We start from the raw sequence: 24,365 nt of genomic DNA, 5'->3' as shown, positions 1-24,365 counted from the left end.
TCTTGCTAACGATAGATGTTACCAGCATTCTTAATTTTTATTGATCTGATAGGGAGAAAAAAGAGAGGAATTTATGGTTATTTAATATTCATTCCTTCATAACTAGTGAGGCTGAATACCTCTTCACAGGTTGGTTGCCCAGAATCTGCTTTTAACAACATCACCAGATCATTCTTCTGCACATTAAGGTCTGAGAAGCACTGAAATCACAATCCGCTCCTTAACAAGGTCCCCAGGTGATCTGCACTCATGTTAAATTTTGAGATACACTGGAGTCAGAATCTGCATTTAACCAGGTCCCCAAGTGATTCTCATGAGCAGTAAGTGTGAGACGTGCAGCGTGGGGGAGGACAGCTGGATCATGACATATGTGCACCTTTGCTAATATGTGTGCATTTAATCTCCCCTGTTCAGACAAGATAAAAATGGTATTTCAAGTTATTTTAATTTGCATTTCTTTCATCATAAGTGAGCTCAGACTTTTTTGTCAACTTTTTACAAGACATATTTTTTTTTCTTCGAACAAACTAGTCACTGATGCTTCTTACTTTGCTTCAAACGTGCCAAAGCTAATCTTCTTAGAACCTTTGCTTGTTACCTCCCTCAGAAATGCTCTCTCTCTGGTTCTTCCCATGGCTGCCTATTACATCAGGTTTTAGCCCAAAGGTCACTTCTAGCCAAACTCAGCTACCCTCCCCCATACCACCCAGTCACTCTTGGTTCACGCCACCCCATGTCATCTTGATTGTGGCACTCATCCTTATCTGAAATGACCTCATGCACTCATTCATTCATTCATTCATTCTCTGGCTGCCCTGCTGGGTCTTGTTTGTCTTGCATATCACTCTGTACCCCACACCTGGAACAGAGCCAGGCAATAGTGTGAGCTCAAAAAATTATCAGTTGAACAAATAAATTCCTGGCAGAGAAAGAAGTCAGATTTGCTCCTGTCTGCCTTTACACCCTCTTTGGGAATCATTTATACCTGGATAAACATTTATTCATTCATTCATTCCTATATCCATAGTGGAGAAAGGTAGTGGAAAGGACAGAAGTCAGATGAGCAATGCCTTTTTCTCTTAAGAAAGCAATTACTTGGGGCGCCTGGGTGGCTCAGTCGTTAAGCATCTGCCTTCGGCTCAGGTCGTGATCCCGGGGTCCTGGGATCGAGCCCCGCATCGGGCTCCCTGCTCCGCGGGAAGCCTGCTTCTCCCTCTCCTGCTCCCACTGCTTGTGTTCCCTCTCTCGCTGTATCTCTCTCTGTCAAATAAATAAAATCTTAAAAAAAAAAAAGAAAGCAATTACTTGAGCAGTATGAAATGAGTCCCTTTGAATTCCTCATTTAATATTCATATATTGGGGTGCCTGGGTGGCCCAGTCAGTTAAGCATCCAACTCTTGAGTTCTGCTCAGGTCATGAGCTCAGGGTTGTGAGATCGAGCCCCATGTCGGGCTCTGCACTGAGCGTGGAGCCTGCCTAAGATTCTTGCTCTCCCTCGCCCCTCCCCAACCCCCCCCACCTCATGCTCTCTCTCTAAAAAAATAATACACATATATTGAAACTGGTATGAAAGCATAGAAAATCTGCAACTCAGAAGGGTTGGGTGAAGTCAACACAGGTTGGTTTGCTTCCAATTTATTTCCATGGACAACAATATCTGTGCCTAGTTAATTGGAACCACCAATTCTGGATTAGTGTGAGCTATTATTATACATGATAACTATTATAGTAAACTAATACGTTTACTCTGTTATTATAGTCATGGTGAACACGTAGGGAGTACGGCTCACCACTAGACATTGTACTTTGTCCTTTGCATAGAGAAATCTATTCATCCCTGTAACCGCCCTAGTTATATTAGCATTGCCATTTTATTGATGAGAAAACTGGAGTGCACAGCAGCTTTCCCAAGGCCACACGGTCACAAAGCCAGGATTCCAACTCACATTGGCTCTAGAGTAATGTTATTTACATTTTACTGCTTCTCAATCTTTATAATGCTTTATAAAGAGATCTAGAGGGATGAGGAGAATCTTTTATAATTTAGAGGTGCACTGTTTATCTCTTGGCAAAAGACTTAAGTTATCAAAATCACAGAGATTTTCCATTTTTCCTTTAAAAAGTGACAAGCATTGAAAATTTGACTTTCTCTTGAAGGGGACTACCTAACAATCATTAAAAAAAAAAAAATCAGGATGAAGATGATATATAAAGAATGAGAAAGTAACTCATTTCTAGAGAAACATCCTGTGTTGAAAATATTTTGAAATGCATGTTTGGCCACGGTTTCCGTGTTCTGTGATTGTGTTGCTGAAGGACGATGAAAAGGTGTCACCTCATTCTGCGTGTTTAAACTTAGCAACAGAATTTTCTGATCTGTTTAAACATTGTCCAAACGGTGGGTTTGAAATCCATCTGTTAAAGATGTAGTGATGCGCCCTCTTCAGTTTAATTGGCAAAAGCCCCAAGTTGATTATCAGGGAAGATGAAAATTTACAAGCTGGATTTCAAAAAACAGTCAACTTGTATAATTGGTGAATGGGATTGGAGGAGAATTGTGACTTATCATAGCCAATGAATGATACCCTGCTTTCACTTAGATCTCTAATCTATGAGTTATAATTGTAATTTTTTAAAAAGTAAGCTCTATGCCTAACATGGGGCTTGAACTCACAGCCCGTAGATCAAGAGGCGCATGCTCTACCGACTGAGCCAGCCAGGCGCCCCTATATTTTTTTTCAATTTTTCAGTTACGACCCTTGAAGTCAAGCCATTAAAACCAAACGTGGTAATGAATTTAATTTACAGCCATAACTTTGAACAGATGTATTAAAGAGTATTACAACGCCTCCAAAAAATGAAACAAATTTAATCAGTTGCTGTCCTTTTGTGAAAAATAAATTTTGCTTTGTTTTTTGTTGAAACAGTACATGCAGGGAAAATGCAAATCAAGACCATAGTGAAATATCATTGTATATTAATTCGACATCTGATAATACTGGGTATAGGAAAGGATGTGGCTCCGCAGTATTTCTTACTTTGCTGGCAGAAATGTAAATTGGTGCCACCATCTTGGCATAATCTCTTAAACAGTCACCTACAATCCAAAAATGTGTACATTCACTTAACCTCTGACACTTTTTAGAAGGATCATAGATCATACCCACACAATTCAGAAAGACGATACAACCCAAGTGCCCAACAAGAGGGCAGATGTATAAACTGTGCTATTTTCACACCATAGAATATTACACATCAGTCAGACGAACGACAGTGACAGCAATTTGGATGACTTTAGCAATATAATAAATGAAGGGGGATTCCTAGAAAATTACATACCCTTTTTAAGTTCTTTAAAAATTAAAATTGTGTTTTTTAAGATTACATGTAGATGCAAAAGAGCTTGCTGAAAAGATAAAGCAAAGGAATGAAGTATGTGGGGTTTAGGTTGATGGCTGTATCAGAGAGATGTAGGTTATGGTTATGCTCCCAGTTTTGAGTGGTGGGTTCCCTGGTATTTATTATATCCTAAGAAGCCTGGGAACAAACAAGCAACCAAACAAACATAAGCCAGCAATGGATCAGTAATGACCAGGTGTCATGTACCAAGGATTAATCCAATTGTGTGCACCTGAGCTGACAAAATGCTATCTAAATATTAAATATATAAACACCTGTACACACCTCAGGCAATCTAAAGGGGTATCAGATATCTCCCATCCTTCTGGCTGGGTTTGCTTCCCCAGAGGCAACCACTGTCCCCGCCTGCTTATCCAGTATCCTCCTGAGACTTTCCAGGAGACACGATAAACATAAGCACAGACATAGGTTTTCAAATGGCTTTCTGTATATATGTAGCTACATGCACATCCTGGAGAAAAGTTTAAAAGTTGTTTTAAAAAAAAAAAGTGCTCTAAGATTTAACCTTGGATCGCTTGGCTGGCTCAGTGGGGAGAGCCTGCGACTCTTGATCTCCGGGCAGTGAGTTCAAGCCCCACGTTGGGGGTAGGAATTACTTTTCTAAAAAGTCGTAAGTAAATATATAAATTAACCTTGAGTGACATCACCTGGCATTACACAACCATCCCTAAAATCCATTCACCATGTGAAAATCAGCGGGAAGTTGGAGAAAAACAACTCAAGTTTTTGAGAAATGTAAAACTCGTCTTCTTGCAGGCCCTGCCCTAGGATTTGCTAACGGTAACCCCACAAAAGGCGAGTTACAGGCGGCTGTTGAACCCCAAGGGGCAGCCCAAGCCACAGCGCCAACTGTCAGCAGGGCGCTGTTATATACACGGACGCCCAGGCCTCTGCCCCCACGGATTTAGAGCCGAACCTGGGTCTTTTCTAGCAAGGGCCCCCACGTGATTCGCAGGTTTGGGCAAGCTTTGGGCATAGCCCCGCCTTAAGCAATTCCCCAATTTGTAGAAAGTAAACACCTGAGGGATGTAGGTGGCTTCCTTGCTCCCTGTTGGATGTCGTTCACCTGGTGCAAGGAGGGGTTTCCCCCCTCCCCCGGGTCTCATCAAGGTTCCAGCCAGTCTGAGCATGAAAGCCAATTAGCTCACCCCCCCCCCGACCACGCCCCAGTCACCTGCTGGGCGGGCCCACGCCCCTGTTGGCCCGGAGGCTTCCCGCGCGTGTGGTCTTAGACCTGGAGCGCCCGAGTCACCGCGCGAGGGATGGGGTGGGGCTTGGGGGCGCCGTATAGAAATACAGATTACTGGGCCCTGCCGCCTGAAGCCAAAACTTTCGGAATCTGCATTTTTAATGGGCTCCTCAGTAGAGCGGTTCATCTGCAGTCGGAGACTCTCTGGGCTCATTTAAATTTTAAATGCGAAGATGCTGGAGGTCGTTCTTCTCAACCTTGGCTGCACATCAGAATAACCTGAGGAGCTTAAAAAAAAAAAAAACCAATGCCGAGGTTTCCGCCCAGACTAATTGAGTCAGAATCTAAAAACACAGCCTGTGCGGCCGCAGCGACATCACCTGGGAGCTCGTTAGAAATACCGAAGCTCAGGTCCCACCCCAGACCCACTGAGTCAGAATCTGCATTTTAACGAGATCCCCAGTGATTCGAGCGCACATGAAAGTTGGAGGAGAGCTGTGCTTCTGAAATTTTAATGGGCAAACGAATCACCTGGGGATCTCGTTAAAATGCAGACACGGTTTCTCAAACTTGAATGTGCATGCGAATCACCTGGGGAGCTTGTTAAAATGCAGATTCTGATTCAGCGGGTCTGGGGTGGAGCCCGAGAGTCTGCATTCTAACGAGCTCTCAGGTGGTGTGGGCTGCAGGGGCGCGGACTACGCTTTCCCCCGAACCCCGAGGTCTTGGCTCCGGGCCAATCAGCTGTCAGGGTTCTTGATAAATCGTCCTGCTCGGTTGAGGAGCAGGATTGCCAGGACATGCGCGCTCCAGCCGGGGAAGCGGGGGGGTAATTTCCGAACTCCGGGAAGCGGTTGTGGGAGGCAGGCCACTCGCCGCGACTCGCCGGGGGCCGCGCTCCTCTCGCCATGTCGCGGCGCAAGCAGGCCAAGCCTCAGCACCTCAACTCCAAGGAGCCGCCGCCCGCGCGCTGCGAGTTCGCCGAGGCTGGCCCGGGGACGGCGGGGGGTCCGGGTGAGTAGCGCTGCTGGACGCCCCGTCTGGGGGCTGCCGGCAGTTTCTCGGACTGTCCCGGGACCCGCGCGGGTGCGGGGCTCCGGGCGTGGAAGGGCGGGGTGAAGCCTCCAACGCGAGGGCTGGGGCTGGGACCTCAGCGCCCCGGCCCTACGCCTTTGTAAGTTACACCTATTTGTAAATTCCCTCTCTGCGGGTAAACTATGCGGCTGCCGCAAGCGCTAGTAAATCGCGGTTCCTCTCCCAAACACGCTGGGAAGATGCTCCGAGACCCCTTCGGAGGGCCCTCTTCGGGGCGCGCCGGCACCCGGGTCCCCGACCTCCTTGGTGCTGGCCTGGGGTGGCGCGCCTGGAGGGTGGGCGTTCTGAGAGACCCGCGTCTGGGACTAGGGGGGATGTCTGAGTTTCCGCCTGGCTCTGGAGCTAGGTGATGGCGAGGGCAACGGCGATGAACAAGCGGACAGGATTCTAGTCCTTCTCCAGTTTATGGCTGAGTGGGGTCGAGAAAGACGGCCCTCGAGACAGAATGGGGAGGTGTAAGGTGCGTTAGGGGTGAGCGGCGGAAGCAGACCTCACGAAGCTGGGAAAGGAGAGATGTGAGGGGGAGGGGGCATTTCAAATGCGTTGTCCAGGGAGGGCCTCGCGGAGGTGGGTATCATCGAGTAAAAACCCGAAGGTTGTGAGAGGCTTGGAGATGCCTGGGGGGAGAGCATTCCAAGCAGAAGGAACAGCAAGTGCAGAGGCCGGGGACGTCAGCAAGGCGGCAGCATGGGGGGGGGGGGGGGGGGCCGCACATGAGGTCGGACAGATGATGGGTGCCCTAGGGACTCCAGTAAGGACTTTGCCTTTTACTTTAGGACCCCTTTACTTTAAATGAGGCTTTGGAGGGAAGGGTGTGTCGAGCAAACCACTGCCACGGTCGGACTTTGCGGGCTGACTTGGCCGCCAAGTGGCTGGTGGAGGGGGTCCGGGTGACGCGCAGAGGCCCCGGACTACCCTAAGTCCTCAGGGCAGTATTTCTCACCCTGTGGTCAGTGGAGCCTCCGTTTCTGACGAGCCTGCAGGTGGGCAGCTTTGCTAACTCGCTAAATTCCTCAGTCTACCCTTAGGCACCGCCCCCATTGGAATCTCTGGGGCGAGGTGGGGTTGGGGAATCTGCATCTCTAAGGCGCTTCCCTTCTGATTATCTTGCCCTCAGATTAAGATAACCTAAATCCCACTCGATCTCCTCTCCACCCCCCTCCCACTCCACCGCCGCAGTTAACTGATAACCTCCTAGTTCCCAGTGAACTTTTTTCTCCCTCTCCCCTGCGTTCCTTCGGCCCAGAAAGGGAGCTGGGGGATCTCGGGGGTCTCTGCGAATAAGCCTCAGACTTCCAGCAGTGCCAGGTCGGTCCGCTGGGCTTTGATGACCACCCGCCCAAGGAGGGTAGTGGAGGGGAGAAGTGTAACGAAGCTACTTTGGAAATAATAGTACCTAAAACTAAAATTGGGCTGGATGGAACTACCTTTTAACCGAAAGACCATAACAGCCTTTGTGCCCAAAGACTATAATGGACACAGGTTGCAACGGGAGGGTCTCCCGGGGGGGGGGGGGGGAACCGCAGGGCCCCTGCTGATCCTTCATAAAGGAGGAACTGGAGAGTGTTATTGGGGGTGTTGAATCTTGGGCGGAAAGCAACTATAAAAGACAGTAACCTGAATGACCCCTGGCTGTTGCGTGAGGGCCCTGGGCTCCTTTTGTTCTTGCATAGCTGCTGTGAATATGCCTCCTTTGGAGACGCCCTCTGTTTAGAAGGCTTAGGGTGTTCTGCATTGTGAGGTACTCGGGGTGCCCCCTGTGGGAGCAGGGCACAATCAGAATTAAGTGTCAGCCACTCTGTAGAGAAAAAGCAACCTTCCAACTGATGTGGTTTTTCCTCCTGCATTTTGGGTCTGTCCAGCTGAACAAAGGCCCACCTTCTTTTTGAGGTTCGTTTAGGCTTCCCCCATCCCACAGTTAGCAGAGGTGGGCCACTATTAATTTGCAAATGGCTTTGCAACTCAAATAGGTTTTGGAAGAAATAAAATGGAGCCGGTCAATTGGTAGACTTCAGTCATGACCAGTTTAAAAAAAAAAACAAAACAAAACACCTGAGGGTAACCTTATAAAAGGAACAGTGGTTTTTCATAGGGTTAAAATGCCCACTGTACTAAATTGGGTTCTATCATGTGGCTCACCCCCACTTTCAGACTAGAAGGGTCTCTGTCCCAGCTGTACCATTTTCAGGAGAGAGTGGGCTTCCAGACTGGCTTGGTTTCCTGGATGTTTAAAAGTAAGGAAGTCTCCTTGGGAGGCCCTTCATGCCACTCCACATTCTACCTGGGTGACCCTTTCTAGTATTAGATAGTTCTGTTTTAAGACTTGGGGGGGGGGGGCGGCAGAGGGAGAGGAAGAAGCAGATTCCTCCCTGAGCAGGGAGATCATGACCTGAGCTGAAGGCAGATGCTTAACCAACTGAGCTACCCAGGTGCCCCTGGATAGCCTTTTTTTTTTTTTTTTTTTGGCTTTAACACAGCAATTTCTTCTGCCTGTTTCCAAGTTTTCATGGCACAATGCATTTCCCTCCCTTGCAGAATCTGGTGGCTCACGTGTACCCATCAATGAACAAAATCCATGTTTATATAGTGTTATGTACCAGGTCCTCTTACGTATACTAAAGGATTTAATCTTCACCTAAACCTAGGAGAGAAGAGCCATGATCCCCATTTTAGATGTAGAAATTGAGGAACAGGGAAGTTGAGTAACTTCTCTGGGGTCACACAGCTAATAAATGATAGAACTGAAATTTGAAACTTAGCCCGGGCTTTGCAGTCAGCTCCCCAAACCACTGTGCCTTACAACCTCTCACTTAGATTTCACTTTTCAATCTTTCTTGGTTTCTCTGGGATTAAAAATCCTTAAGAGTTTGATGGTTTTCTTTAATACGAATTGCTAAGTAGTGCAGGGTTTTGGGTTTTCCTCTGAGGAGCATAATGATGGGCTTCATTCAGATCTGGCCAGTGGGGGTTCTGATCAGCTGAACACTTCTAGCCCTGCAACCTTCAGCATCTCTGAACCAGTTTCCCTTCTCACAGAGAAGGTTTCAAAAGTGTGGTTGCTAGATCATCATCATCTGGAACTTGTTAGAAATGAAAAATGACCAGCTCTACCCCAGATCCACTGAATCAATTTCTAAAGGTGGAGCCCAAGCCACCTGAGCCTTAACAAGCCCTCCAGGTAATGCTAATGCACCTGTTTGAGAAGCAGTGTCTTAGTGGTGGGCTACTCCTATTTTTAATGTGCACAGGAATCACCTGGGGATCTTGTTAAAGTGCAGATTGATTCTGTCGGCTGGGACCTGAGGTTCTGCATTTCTAACAAGCTTCCATGTTATGCTGATGTTAGAGCTCTGGGGATCACCCTTCAAGTAGCAAGGGCTTGGAGTATATGATGGAATCGCTGGGCAGGGCTTCAAAAGTGCAAGTTCCTGGGATTTACCCGTAACCACCCTCACCCCAGGTTATCTGGGGTGAGCCCTGGGAAGCTACATTTAAAACCCACAATTCATGTGACTCAGATACAGGTGTGGGGGCTCTCCTGTACGTTGTAGGATGTTTAGCAACATCCCTGGCCTCTACCCGCTAGATGCCACAGTCACCTGTGTGTGCACATATGACCATCAAAAATATCCCCAAAGGGGCGCCTGGGTGGCTCAGTCGTTAAGCGTCTGCCTTCTGCTCAGGTCGTGATCCCGGGGTCCTGGGATTGAGCCCCACATCGGGCTCCCTGCTCGGCGGGAAGCCTGCTTCTCCCTTTCCCACTCCCCCTGCTTGTGTTTCCTCTCTCGCTGTGTCTCTGTCAAATAAATAAAAATCTTAAAAAAAAAAAAAAAAAAAAAGTGCCTGGGTGGCTCAGTCGGTTGAGCGTCCGTCCGACTCTTGATTTCGGCTCAGGTCATGATCTCAGGATTGTGAGATCGAGGATCACATTGGGCTCCGTGCTCAGCCCTGAGTCTGCTTAAGATTCTCTCCCTCTGCCCTTCTCACTGCTCGCCCTCTCGTCCCCTCTCTCTCAAAAAAAAAGAGTACCTTAAAAAGAATGAGGCTTTAAAAACTATCCAGAGGGGTGCCTGGGTGGCTCAGTCATTAAACGTCCGCCTTCAGCTTGGATCATGATCCCAGGGTCCTGGGATCGAGCCCCGCATCGGGCTCCTTGCTCCGCGGGAAGCCTGCTTCTCCCTCTCCCACTCCCCCTGCTTGTGTTCCCTCTCTCGCTGTGTCTCTGTCAAATAAATCTAAAAAAAAAAAAAAAAAAAATCCCCAAGCATTCCCAGATAACCCCTGGGGGCAAAATTACCCTTAGTGGAGAGCCACAAGATTCGGTCACTTGTTCAGACCCTGTTAAGGGGCTTTGAGCACCACCACTATTCAGATGGGACCTCTGCGATCCTTTATTCCTGAATTGTGTTTACAAGCACAGGCTGGGTGATGTACTGAGAATTTACATTGTTCTCTTAACCCTGCAGCTCTGCGGCAGGTCGGTGATCCTTTTTCAAAGGAGTAAACGGAGGCTCAGTTTCAGTTAGCAAGTAGCTAAGCAAGCACTGTGCTTAAGAGCTAAAGCCCACACCAATGTGTTCATTCGCTTCTCATGGTAAGAGGTTTACCCTGACAAACCTCTCACTGAAAACGGAATCCACCTTCTCTACCTGGAGCGAAAACAGTCCCAGCCTTTGGCCCATAATTTATCAGTATCTTTTTAAGACTTCAGGCATTGACAGCACCTCTTTATTCCTTGGATTTAAATCTGTTTGGAGAGAAATCACTTTATAATCTTCTGGGAACGCTTGGGTTTTGTTACAGAAATGTTTAAACCTCCACATTAGATTGGACCACATGAAACTATCTGACCATTTTGGCCCACAAAAACATCAGTTTCACATGGTTCTACCCTAATAACAGAACATGATGCCACGAACTCCCATGTACCTGGAGCTGGGCTTCGACAATTAATGACACAGGGCCAGGCTTGTTTCTTCTGTCCAGCTATTCCCCTGCCCTGAAGTATTTCGGAGCATCCGATATCTATACAACTTGTAAATATCCATCCCTAAATTATGAGAATGCGCTTTAAAAACTCTTAATTTCATCTTCACACCCCCCCCCCCAAAAAAAAACTTTAGCGTTCATGCTTGTCATGGTCTTAAATGGCTTACGATATGTTTAAATCGGGATCCAAGTAACCTCCTGATACCGCAAGTCGTATCTTTGAGTCTGGTTTTTTCCCCTTCATCTTTAAGTGATTTGCTGAAACAGTGGCATTTTGTCCAGGAGACCATTGGTGCTTGAAATATGGTCTGTGTCCTACTGAATGGAGACAAAACAAATTCAGAAATCGAGTAAGCTTTGAAAAATAGCTTGACATTGCTGGACCAGCCTTCTTTCATCTCTAATGTTGGGTCTTTTTTTTTTTTTTTCGTATTTCATTTGTAATTTGCATTATATTTTATAAAAATAGCCTGTGATGGATCGGAAAATCTTTTACAAACTAAGTTTTCAGTAGGTCATTTGAGAAGCCCCCATTACAAAGTTTTGCAGCCTGGGTCTTGCCAGTTGAGTCTGTCCTGTTTCCACGTCCCTTGTCCCCTGTATTTTCTGGAAGTTGGTAGTTCAAGAAAGGACTTCTGTAAGGCCAAAGTGTACGTGGCTTTCCATTTTTAATGTTTTTGTTTTGTTTCTTGTTTTTTTTGTTTTGGGAGAGGTGATGAAGGGAGGTAAAACAATCCTGCTTATATTGTAAGACTTACCATGGTTGTGGTTTTCGAGAAATTAACACTTCTTTTTTGTCTCCATTTCAGCTTCAGAATTAGAAGATAATGTTCCCAAACCAACGTGTCCCTCCACGGACAGCAGTGATGCCCAGAAAGCCCCTGCCTTGGCGCTTCCCTCAGCGTCCAAGGAACAAACGGTGACGCTTGGAGAAAGGACCTTCAACTGTTGCTATCCAGGTGAAACTTGAACGCGCGGAGCCCCGTCTCTGTACCGGGCGCTGGCGGGCAAGCTCTGCCTGTTTCACCTGCTGAGTCCTGGCCCCGCCCCGCGCAGACACCGCGCAGGCACATTCCGTGCGTTCTAAGCATCCTGTGGCGTCTGAGCTCGGCCAGGCTTCCCAGAACTTCAGGTTTATAGGAGCTTCCTTTTTGAGGCGCTATTTTAAGAAAAGCTGGATTTTTTTTTCTTCTAGGTTGCCACTTCAAAACTGTTCATGGCATGAAAGATTTGGACCGCCATCTGAGAATCCACACGGGTAGGTGTCCGTTTGTTTGTGCGAAACTTTAATGTTGAAAAGAAGGAAATGGATAAGAATTTAAGTGCTGACACGTAGTGGTGGGCAGGACAGAAACGGTCTCTGCCTCATGAAATGGTCTGGTGGGGTGGGCTGGGACCTAAAAAGTCATGGGGGGGGGGGGCCTGTCCTGGGAGAACCGGTCGTAGATGGGATCGAGGCTATTTCTGAAAGGCTTTCTGAAGAAGATTCTTGCCTTAAACTATAAAAGGTGGCTAAGTAACCAGACAAGACCAGGAACATTCCAGCAGAGGGAACAGCAGGTGCAAAGGCTTGGAAGAGGTGAGCTAGTTGGAGAGGTTGGTGAGGACGGGCTACAAAGAGGCCTTGTGGCCCTAGTAAACCTCAGATAAGGTCGTGGCCGTCTGGGTGGCTCCGTCGGTTAAGCGTCTGCCTTGACTCAGGTCATGATCCCAGGGTCCTGGGATCAAGCTCCGGGTTGGGCTCCCTGCCCAATGGGGAGTCTGCTTCTCCCTCTCCCTTAGCCCCCTACCCCCATTTGAGCATGCTCGCTCTCTCGCTCGCTCCTCCACCTCATGCACACATGCTCTTCCCCTCTAAAATAAAATCTGTAAAAAAAAAGTGGGGGGGGCACCTGGGTAGCTCAGTCGGTTAAGCATCTGCCTTTGGCTCAGGTCATGATCCCAGGGTCCTGGGATCGAGCCCCACGTCAGGCTCTCTGCTCAGCGGGAGCCTGCTTCCCCCTCTTCCTGCAGCTCCCCCTGCTTGTGCTCTCTGTCAAATAAAATCTTTAAAAAAATAATAAAATAAAAATTAAGATATTGGTCTGTTGGCTCTTACAGAAACCAAACCAAGTGGCTTAAACATAATCAAGTTTCAAATACAACTAAAGGAGTACTCCACAGCTGGTTGAATGGCTCTGTCATCCTTAACCTATAGCTTCATCTCCAGGTACAAGGCAACTGCTCTGTTAACTAGTGGCAAGCAGAAGCGGGGGAGGGTCTCACAGCATCCCTCCCTTGGGCCATGCCCTGCCCCACCCCCCAGCAACATCCCTGGTGACTGGTGGGATATGACCCACCTCGGGCATCAAGGGGGGCTGGGAAGTGGTTTCCAGAAACCACTAAACTCGGGAGCTCCAATAGGAGGACCACTTTCTGGGCAATTAGTGGTCTCAGCTAGAAATGGGTATCGTGCTGTGCAAATAAGAGAATGAAGGGTCCTTTTTGCCAGGAAGGGGTAGGTCATGAAAGGCCTATTAGTGAAGGGAATGTTGATCCTCCTTGAGAGACCGGGCTGCCAGGATGAGGTCAGCAGGAGCATGCAGATTGCAGAAGCCATCTGAACAAAGGAGACCCCACCAAAAGGACTGGCTAAGGCAGCTTCAAAGCCAGTTGGTCGCTCACAGCTGGGGCAGTGCTACTGCCACCTAGTGGATGGGGCCAGAAGTGCCCCCAAATTCCTAGGACCACAGGTCAGGCCCTGCGACAAAAAATTCCCAGACCCCCAAATGTGAATAGTGCCAAGGTAGACCTAGAAAGATAGTCAGGGGTGGATTAATAATGTTTTATTGGAATAATACAGAGCATGATGGGGATTACAGAAAGTAGGCAAGGCCCTGTCCTTGGTGGGGTTCAGACAGACTCCTTGATAACAGAAGCAGGGGCAAGATAGATGGCTTCTCTAGCAGATTCTTAGGCTATTTCTGTGTTCAAAGCAAATGCTCTAGTTCTCTGAATATCTTAACTGGTGAAAGAGAGGAGTCTGGGGGACTTACAGCATCTCTCAGGGCATGACCCAGAAGTAGGGTCCCTTGTGATTAATAGTGAGACCCAACTAATGGTGGCTTAAAACCAAGCTATTTCTGTCTTATGACAGTCCAAGTTAGGTATGGTAGACAGCCCCATGGTTTCGGGGATTCGGGCTCTTAGGTTGTTGCTTTAACATCCCGAGTGTGTAGCCCATGTTGGCATGGTCTAAGCTGGCTGACACCCCCCCCGCCACACACACACACACACACCCATTTAAGGTATATATTAGAAGTTACCTGTCACTTGGGTTCATTCCTGTTGGGCCAGAACGTAGTCACATGGGTCACTCCAGGCTGTGGAAATGAAGGCTGGGAGAAAAGTCTTGACTCTGGCCACGTGCCCAGCTTATAGAGAAAAGTTCTACTTAAAAGAAAATGGACGTGTGGGCTGAAGGGCATCCCTGACCAAGCTGTGAGAGGCGGGGAGGGTGCTATGTGCAGGTGATCTTTTAAGGCTTAGGCTGGACCTTTGCCTAATGGATTCAACAGTGGTTCTCAAAACACTGTTGTGATCTTTTTACATCTAAGAATTGAAGCTTTCCCCCACCCCAAGTTTGTGTTTTTATAGTTACTGCACTAAAAATTAAAACCAAACTTTAAAATATTTATCCACTTAAAAGTAAGCCAGGGTGGCCGGCTGGCTTGGGTGGTAGAGCGTGCAACTCTTAATCTCAGGATTGTGAGTTTGAGCCCCACACTGGGTGGAGAGATTACTTAAAAAAACAAACAAACAAACAAAAAAAAACAACCTGTAAGCTCCTTATACTGACACTTTTATAAGCAATAACTTTTCCCCAAAAAATGTGACCAGTGGTATTATCTATACCCTCGTAAATCTCAAGTCAGCTGGATTCTCGCACCTGCATCTAGTCCGTTGCCGTGTTTTGAAGTATCTGAAGAAAATCTGGTGCCTCATATGTGGTTGGAAATGGAATATTTTGTTGATAGCCTTTTCCGATAATCTTTAATATTCTACTGAAACACATCAGAGGGAAGTTTAACTGTGTTAAAGATTTAGAGAAAGAGCGTGCAAGTGGGGGGAGGGGCAAAGGGAGAGAACCTTCAAGCAGACTCCCCAGTGAGCACAGAGCCCGATGCAGGACTCCTTCCCATGACCCATGAGAGAACAACCTAAGCTGAAACCAAGAATCGGATGCTTCACAAACTGAGCCACCCAGGTGCCCCAAGGGTTTCTTAAGGATCAGTTGCTGTATAGAACCTGGAGCCGTACCCATAAACTTCTCAAACTGATAAAATCCATTGTTCTGTTTACTTTTTGAATGTCTTACTCATGCTTGATTTTTTTTTTAAACACCTATCCTGCATTGGCCACTTGGAAAATACTGGTTTATCAACTTTCATAATCCTTCCAAACATTGACCCATTTTATAATAGGAAAAAAATCACTTGTTAATATTCCCAATCTCATCAGAAAAATCTAAGAACCAGGAAGCCGCATGCCCAGGGTAGGGGATAGATGTTCCGAAATCCCAACTTTGAGTTTAGAGCTGGGATGTTACCACTGCAGCATTGTTGATCATCTTTCTTGAAATGACAGGCTCATGTAGTTCATTCTGAAGAACATACTCGTCAAATCCCAAATTTGAAAAAACCACAGTGGGTCTGTTCTTTCGAGTGAAACTGACGTCTGCACCTCACAACGCAGCCCCCTCCTACCTCCCAGCAAGAGCCTGTTCTCAAGAGCGTGTACTTTGGTCTGCATACTTCCCATTTCATTACACGGTGTTTAAAAAGTTGTCAGCAAGGAGAGATTTAATATATTGGGTTTTGCTGCTGGGAAGGCTGTTCCTAAGTGAAACTGGCACTGGGTTCCCTGGGAGGGCACGGCTGGGAGGAATCACCTTCCAGCGGGGAGGGCGGGGGGTGGCTGGCGGCTGGCAATCCGTGCTCAGGTACCTGCAGTTCTGCCCAGGTGCCCCCACAGCAGAGTGAAGGTCAACCATGAAAAAGGAAAAGTCCCATCTTCGTAGTAGGATGAAGATACTTCTGGCTGCAGACTCGACCGGAAGAGACTCGGGGACCCCCAGGCACTGCACTCTGAGAACCGTGGAGGTGGAGTTTGACGGGACAGGCTAATGCAGGGGAGGGAGGCGCAGCGGACACAGCGGCTCAGAGAAGGGCCTCTGTGCCGGGACTGGGGCTTGCTGCAGGCTTATCCACGGGAGAGTGAACTAGAAAGCTGGGTGTGCTCACATTAGAGACCTCCTGGAGAAAAAGGCCTGGATTTTGGGGTTTTTAACTTCATTCTAAAGTTACATTTCCTCTTTATACCCCAAATGCCAGTTTATCCTGGATAAAAATTTTTAATCAGAAATAATAGTTGAATTGTAAATGTTTTAAGATGCTCATGTAGCGTTTAGCTTAGTAAAGGAGATTGACTTACAATATTTCTATTTTTATCCTATTCTTTTAGTACTGGAATCAGGATTAATTGGTCATGAAATGAGTGGGGGCATTTTTTCTTTCCCTGTGCTAGAAACAGTGGAAACACTGTTCCTGGAAGACTTGATAGAACATGCCCACAATGCTCTCCGCTTCGGACTTTCTCAGTGGATGGAGAGAGTGTAGATTAGGTTGTGAGGACAGTGTCCATCTCCAGGACAAATGAAGACCGCTCATGTCCCTCCCAGTGTCCCCCAGAGTCAGTCACCCCTCTGTGCCTTGTGCTGTCTTCTGTCTGGGAATCGGCCCGTGGAGCGGCCTGGCCTCTGTCTGGAACATGCCAGATAAAGGCAGTCTTGACCTTTTTTTTTTTTCCTGTCATGGACACCTGGCAATTTTGTGAAGCTTATGGACCCTTCCCAGAAGGTTTTTAAATTAAATTTCAGTATTTCTGTACCTGTTTGATCAGTGTTAAACGTGTGGTATTTTAATACATAGCCCCCCCTCTTAAGTGTGGTAAAGACCAGGTGTGTCAGCCTCAGCTGGGAGCTTGTTAGAAACCCTGAATCTCCAGACCAACCTGGGCACGCTGACACAAACTACATTTTACTCTGTAAGTTTAACTTGAGAAATGGGAAATGTTGGTTAAAGGGTACCAACTTCCAGTTCTAAGATGGAGTTCTAGGAAGCTAATGTACAGCGTGGCGACTGTTCAGTTAGCAACTCTTAATATATTGAGTAGACTTTAAATGGTCTCACCACAAAGAAACGGTAATTTTCTGAGGTGAAGGTGTTAACCTTAGGGTGGTAATCCTTTTTCAATATACACTTGTATCGAATCATCACACTGTATACCTTAATGTCACGTCAATTACGTCCCAAAGCTTGGGGGGGAAACCCATTTTAATGAGCCCCTCCTCAGCCCCCAGATGATTAGTATGTGCAGGAACACTAAGAAAACCTTGAGTTTGTTAGCAGACCAGCTACCAGATCCTCCTCTTAATTGTGAAGTCGTGATGAGCATAAATAATCCTTCAGAAATGCAACAAGCATAATATGGTATGAGCATGGCTCCTGTCTATTGACCAGGGTCTCTGGTACCATTATTGGGTTGTTGATTGCATAATGGGTAGAAATGCTAAATTCCAGTTACAGGTAGTAGAAATAAAAATGTAGTAGTTTCTCATACAAGGTCTTGGACCTCCTAAATCTTATCCACAAGCCCTATTTTAACCCCCTGATCTGGCGGAGGCTGGTGCTTGGGTGGCTCAGTCGGTTAAGCATCTGCCTTTGGCTCAGGTCATGATCGTAGGATTCTGGGATCGGGCCAGCATGAGGGATCCTGCTCACCCAGGAGCCTGCTTCTCCCTCTGCCCTTCTCCCCAACCCCCCACCCCCCATGCTCACACAGTCTCAAAATCTTCTATAAAAAAAGGGTGGGTGTGCCTGGGTGGTTCAACTGGTTAAGTGTCTGCCTTGGGCTCAGGTCATGATCCTAGGATCCTGAGATCAAACCCCACATCGGGCTCCCTGCTCAGTGGGAAGCCTGCTTCTCCCTCTCCTGCCTGCCACTCCCCCTGCTTTTGCACCCACACACTCACTCTGTCAAATAAAAATAAATCTTTAAAACAAAAAACAAAACCCTGATCTGTAACGTTACAGGTCATCTAAGAGAAACATGTGGTGAACCACCCTGGCTCTTAAAAGCATTTGCCTGAGAGTGATCCCTCCGTTTCGATCCTATTTCTTTGGGCAGAACGAGTCACAGTCCCAAGCCTGTGATCACGAACTAGGAGGTGGAATTCTCCTGGGCAGGGCACCACTAGTGAATAGTCAAACGGTACATAGTTCACCTTGGGGTTCATCTCTCACCTAGCAACTCTGTCATTGATCAGTTTTCTCCTGGTTCAGGCTTTGTAATTTGAAATATTCCTAAATCATTATCCGTTTTATCAAGTCTTAATTTATTAGGGTAAAGTTCTACTTAAGCCATGATGGACTTAATCTGCAGTCCCCTTTCTCTTTTCCAGTGTGTTGGGATGGTTCTCAACCAGGTAGTCTCGCGCCAACCCCCCCCCCCCCCGCCGCCCCCCCAGCCCTGGGGACATTGGACAATCAGAAGACCTTTTTGACCCTTAAAACTAGGGATGGAGGTGCTGCTGGCATCTAGTGGGAAGTGGTGAGAGATGCTGCTTAGGACAGCCTACAGCAAAGGATTACTTGGCCAAAAAGGCAGTGATGCTGAGCTTGAAGACCCTGGGGTATTGGTATCTTGAGCAAACCTCCCTTCTTGACCATTTTTGTTTGTATGGATTAACTGCTGTATATCTTGATTTCTTCTAGTTCATAGAATTGCATAGTTCACTTCCAGCCGTTTGTTAAAAATGAACTTGTCTACAAACATCCTGAAAACAGGGCTAGGCTATAGGTTTTGACAGAGCTTTCCCTGCCCGTCTCTAGGGAGTTTGTAATCGGATTTTGATTCTTAAAAATTGTTTTAAAATATGCCCTGACTTTTGAAAAACCTTCTGGGAAACCATGTCAGATTCATAAGTTTGAGTCACATCTATTTGGTTTTATCTTTTCAGTATGAATTTTTTTTTAGCGGCTTTCACCAAGATTTCTGTTTTGCCCAATATTTGATACTCCTATCTTCTAGCATTTTCCTAAAATACTTATGTACCTTAGGAGCATTAAGCTGATTTTTAAAATGTGTTAAAACTTTTAACAGGGAAACTTAACCTGTTTTTACTTATATGTAGTTTGACTTGTGTTCTTTTGCCTTTTTGTATGGTTCTCTCGTGGTTTGGAAGCAATACTTTCCATTTTATTAGAACCCACATCTTATCCACTTCCTTTTTTCTTAGGTACACAGTTCAAGTGTGATACTCTGAGTCATCATCTGGCCTTATTTTCTCTTCCTACTGAATGCTAGTTCAAGTATAGGACTCTATTTAAATAATTTCCATAGAACTTTGCAGACACTGCTCCCATTGTCTGAGGAGTTACATGCTGATCTGAGCATTTCTGTCTGAAAGCTGTAAGAGCTCCTTGGGCTTCTGAAACTATCACCCTGCCTCCAGATAAGCCATATTAAGACCTGGGACTGTCGTTAGTGTTGAGAAATAACTATTTGTTTCGTCCTGGACCATCTAGAACTGGCTTTCATGTCTTGCACTTTCCCTCTTGTCCTTTCGGGCAGCCTTCTGGGAGATTCTGGAGCTCCATCTTCGAAGTGCTTTTTTTTAACATCTTTTCCACTCGTGAACTTGGCGTCTTGAGAGACCTGGGAGAATCGGAATTATTACGGAAATGAAAACTATTTGCTCTTAGAACCTCAACTTCTTGAGATGGGTGTGTCTTCCTGGGTTCTGGCTTTCCCCGAAGCATTTGGTTATTGGGTAGATTTTTTTATTTGTAAATGATCAGTCTGGAGTGGTTGTAGGGGAGGGATGGAACACTGGAGGAAACGCTCTGGCCGTGGGGTTCTGTTCTCCAGATTATTTCTAACTACTTGAGGCCTTTGCGCTGTTTCTGTGGTGTAAGCGCCCTCATTTTCTAACAGCCTGGGGTAGACACACCATTGCTGCTATGGTTTGGCACAAGTAAAGGAGGAGGCCAGCAGACCATTCAATATGAGCCATGAAAGCTGTTCCAAGGTCCCTACACCTGATCTTGAATACTTCTATGACCACTCCCTTTTTCCCAAACAGAGTTTGGTCTATGATTTTTCTCCTTCAATCTGATCTTGCCGGTTCCTTAGGGTTCTTTAAAATTTGTGAGCCATCCACGCCTAGCACACCTTCTCATTTCCCAGCATGCTGAACTACGTACTTCAGTGTCTTCCTGTCTGAGCGCTGGGACAGAAGGAAGAGGCAGACCCCTAGGCCCAGGCTACCGTCTTGGTGAGATCTCTCTGCGGTCACCTTAATAGAGAAACCCTTAAACCCTCAAATCTTCCTTATGTGTTTGAAGGAGACAAACCCCACAAGTGTGAGTTCTGCGACAAGTGCTTCAGCCGGAAGGACAACCTGACCATGCACATGCGCTGCCACACCAGCGTAAAGCCCCACAAGTGTCACCTCTGTGACTACGCCGCTGTGGACAGCAGCAGCCTCAAGAAGCACCTGCGGATCCACTCGGACGAGCGGCCCTACAAATGTCAGCTCTGCCCGTACGCCAGCCGCAACTCGAGCCAGCTCACCGTCCACCTGCGGTCCCACACAGGTAGGTCCCTGGCCCAGAGACCTGTGCCTTACCTGTCGTCCAGTTTCTTAACCTTCACCTCGCCAAAACACAAGCAACCAAGAGGACTTGGTGGTCAAAAGTAAAGGAATTGGAATCTCTGTGGTTTTTCACTTAGATGGCAATTTTCAGTAAAACGTGGAAGTCTGACAGCTGGGTTTTTTCCAACTCCATTACATAGGCCACAGCTGGGGATGAGTACCCGCTACAGCAGGGAAGCAAGGGATGTCTCTCAAAAGTCTGGCGTATAAACTAGGTGTTTCAGTCATTTCACATAAACTGATCGCATGGCTGAATTCAGATGCGTTGCAAAATTAGTTGACTGGAACTGCAAATCACAGACTTCTAGTGCTGGAAATTAGACTTGGCAAAGAGCTTTATCTTCCCTTTGTGAGACCCCATTGAATAACAATAGATAGAATCAACCAGTTCATCATGGCACAGAAAAGTGGGGATTGAGAGGCTCATAAGAAGGCTCAGAAAATGAGGCTTTTCAATGAATTCATGGAAGATGGCGAGCAGATAGAATATGCTGACATCTGAAACTAAGTTTAAAAAAAAAAAAAAAAAACTCGTCCAGCAGACAAATGGCTCCCAACTCTATGGCTGCCTCCCAGTCTTTCTAACCAATGTTTTACTGCCCTGAGAGCTCTGGACTTGGAACTGGCATGTAGACTGCCAAGGCCACAGAGCTCAGAGGAGAAGCTAAAGCCTATTGGCAACATGGTCCATACTGCCCAGTAGCAGGTAAAACCAATGACCACCTATATCTAATCCTTAAACCAATCTGTTCTTCCTAAACTAAATGTCAACTATGGATTATGAATCATTGGCAGGAGATGAGTGATCTAAAATGCCCCAAATCTAACAAATCCTGGAGTTAACAGAGTACTTGGGTCACAGACAAGAATTCTTCAATTCTAATTGGTATCTACCCACTAGCAGAAATGTTGCATCCAAGAAGAGTTCTATGAAAATGTAGTGAGAACAAAGTAAGAATTAAAACTGGAATTGTTGACTACAAAGGCAAAGAAATTTCCCAGACATTAGAAGAAAGAAAAAAAAAACTGATTTGGATAACTGAGAAAGAATAAGAAATTGGAAGTTTGGTTACTGACTAGGTCTAGGAAAAAAAAAATAGAAGTGAGAAAATCAAATGAGAAAGAATTTCCCAATTCTAAGGAGCCATGAGAGTCGAAAGGATTCACAAGATGCCAAGCAGTACAGAGTGGATGGGCAGAGTCAAACCTAGAAAAACTTCTCAGTAGTAGTAGCTTCTAGGGGGATAGTGGAATAATGCCCTCAAAGTTGGGAAGTGATTTTGAATGAAGAATTCTATACCCAGCTAAACTATCTGAAGTATACAGGTAGAAAGTAGACAAAATTAGGCAAGAAATCAAACTACCAGCCATCATGCTAGTGGAAATTACTGGAAGATAAAGTCTTCTCCAGGGAGAAAACAAAATTTGGCATATTTGATGTATATTTGAATATAGCAAACAGAGGTTGCAGTAAAGGGAAGTATCAGGATGATTCCTATGTTGAAGGTTTAAAAGAAAATTCAGTAAATCAGAAACTCAAAATCCACAAGAAATTTTATCTAAAATATTCCATAATTAAGGGACTGGGTTACTTTTGAGATTATGGCAAGATTCTTTTTTCCTGAATGCATAGTCCAGTCAAGAATTAAGCTAAACTGTGACCCAAAATGAGCATGTAAGAAAAGAGAATCAGTGTGACCTTAATGCTAACAACATTATCCAATGGCCCAGGTGTGACAGTGACCCTCTAAGGAGGTGAGCGGAATTCTGGTGCAGTCTTTGGCCCCGGTGAATGACATATACCCAGTCATAAATTACAGTTTGATTCGAACACTGAAAACAACTAGTTAAAGCATGGGAATTCACTGGCCAGAATGCAAATGTTCTTGAACTTAAATGTGAAAATCCTGACAAGTAGGAAGAGGTAGTATGGTAAAGACAAGGGAATCCTCAAGAAACCTCTCAAGCTGATGGACTAAAAGTTAGGATGCTATTACCTAATATAGAAGATAATGCCAGAGGGGTAAAATACACACCCAACAATGGAGGAGAGGCTGGGGGGGGGGGGGGTAGGGTGGACGTGTAGGGTAAGTGAGATCCTCATCTCTGCTTATGTTCAACTGATGATAATCGTTAAAGTAGCAACCTCCAGAAGCACTAAAAATCCTTAGCAGTGCCTCCAGAGTACAAAGGAGGCTATGGATTTTCAGGAATTTGTCCCCTGCTGCCATATTCCTGTATTAATTTTATAAATAAAATTCAGTCTCGTTGTGTAACTATGAGACTTTAGTAATACAAGCCAATCGATCGATGTAATACAGCTGAAACATCAGAGTCAGCAATAAGTCCTAGTTTGATTTGGCACAGTTGTAACATAAATTGCACCTCTCCCATGCCCAGTTTTGGGGTGTTAGATTAAATGAGAGCTAGATTGGAAAGTAAAGTGGCCTCATGAAGAGTGTGGACTTGGACGCCCTGGTGCCTGAGTTCAAATCCCTGCTATTTGACCTCGAAGCCTCCATTATCCCATCTGTTCAATGGGGGCAATAGTACCCACTCATAAGATTGTTGTGAGGATAAAAGAAGTTAAGGCACATGGTAAGTGGCCGTGTCAGGGAGTTACCCATCGTTGGAGTTCAAAGACCCAACTCTCTCTGCACCACGTGTTCTGACGCATGTTCGGAGGGGGTAGGGGGGGAGTTCTTTTGCCTGCTTGCTCTAATGGAAACACACCTTCCGTTGCTAGGGGACACCCCCTTCCAGTGCTGGCTCTGTAGCGCCAAGTTCAAAATCAGCTCGGACTTGAAAAGGCACATGATCGTGCACTCGGGAGAGAAGCCTTTCAAGTGCGAGTTCTGTGACGTCCGCTGCACGATGAAGGCAAATCTCAAGTCGCACATCCGCATCAAGCACACGTTCAAGTGCCTGCACTGCTCCTTCCAGGGCCGGGACCGGGCCGACCTCCTGGAGCACAGCCGGCTGCACCAGGCCGACCACCCCGAGAAGTGTCCCGAGTGCAGCTACTCGTGCTCCAGCACTGCGGCCCTGCGCGTGCACAGCCGAGTGCACTGCACCGACCGCCCGTTCAAGTGTGACTTCTGCAGCTTCGACACCAAGCGGCCCAGCAGCCTGGCCAAGCACATTGACAAGGTGCACAGGGACGAGGCCAAAACGGAGAACCAGGCCCCGCACGGCAAGGAAGGGCCCCGAGGGAGCAGCTCCCAGCACGTGGCCAAAATAGTGACCCAGCGGGCCTTCCGCTGCGAGACCTGCGGTGCCTCCTTCGTCAGGGACGACTCTCTGAGATGCCACAAGAAGCAGCACAACGACCAGAGCGAGAGCAAGAACTCAGACTTGGTCACCTTCCCGCCCGAAAGCAGTGCCCCGGGGCAGCTGGGCACCCTGGTCTCCGCAGGGCAGCTGGAGACGTCCCTGGAGCCCAGCCAGTTCATCTAGTTGAGCCACAGACGGTGGTCGGCTGTCCGAACGCCAGACAGATGCTGCGGTCCCGCCCTCCGAGTGGAGGCCGCCAAGCCAGACTTGTCACCAGCTCTGGGGACGGATGCTCCAACTTTATAGGCCCTCAAGGCCATGGCTGCGGGTCACTGGCGTGAGAACCGACGCCAAAGCAACAGCGTGGAGACACCCCTCCACGTTGCTGTCTTTCCTCCAAACATCGGCTCCGCAAGTCGACCCAGTCGTTCCAAGGTTGGGGGGGGGGGGTCCACTGCGCACCGCTTTATCCCACAGGGATAGTTTCGTGATGGATTCCGATCCTAAAACTGATCCACCTCCAATGGAATTATGAAACTGTTCAGACCACGTGGAGAACTAAACTGATGTGTATAGTGGGGAAGGCTAAGATGGTGGCGGGGGTGCGTTACGTGGAGGACCTGGGGCATCTGGGAAAGTTCT

At 46.9% G+C, this 24,365-nt stretch overlaps 1 protein-coding gene across 2 annotated transcripts in view; it reads left to right on the top strand.

The window, feature by feature from the left end:
• ZFP64 (ZFP64 zinc finger protein) overlaps window positions 1–23,906 on the top strand; it is a 79,104-nt gene extending 55,198 nt beyond the window's left edge. The window contains exons 1-5 of one of the 2 annotated variants that reach the window (XM_021685907.1): window positions 5,410–5,623; window positions 11,503–11,652; window positions 11,889–11,951; window positions 20,140–20,391; window positions 23,197–23,906. In XM_021685907.1, the coding sequence (XP_021541582.1) occupies window positions 5,518–5,623; window positions 11,503–11,652; window positions 11,889–11,951; window positions 20,140–20,391; window positions 23,197–23,906 (1,281 nt within the window). In that variant the 5' untranslated portion in view covers window positions 5,410–5,517. Of the gene's footprint in view, window positions 1–5,409; window positions 5,624–11,502; window positions 11,653–11,888; window positions 11,952–20,139; window positions 20,392–23,196 lie in introns of those variants that run through there. The other variant, XM_021685906.2, reaches the window with a different exon arrangement.
• The last annotated feature ends 459 nt before the right edge of the window (window positions 23,907–24,365 follow it).

Source organism: Neomonachus schauinslandi, chromosome 10 (genome assembly GCF_002201575.2).
Source record: "Neomonachus schauinslandi chromosome 10, ASM220157v2, whole genome shotgun sequence".
NCBI lineage: Eukaryota > Metazoa > Chordata > Mammalia > Carnivora > Phocidae > Neomonachus > Neomonachus schauinslandi.
This window is presented reverse-complemented; position numbering and strand designations above follow the sequence as displayed.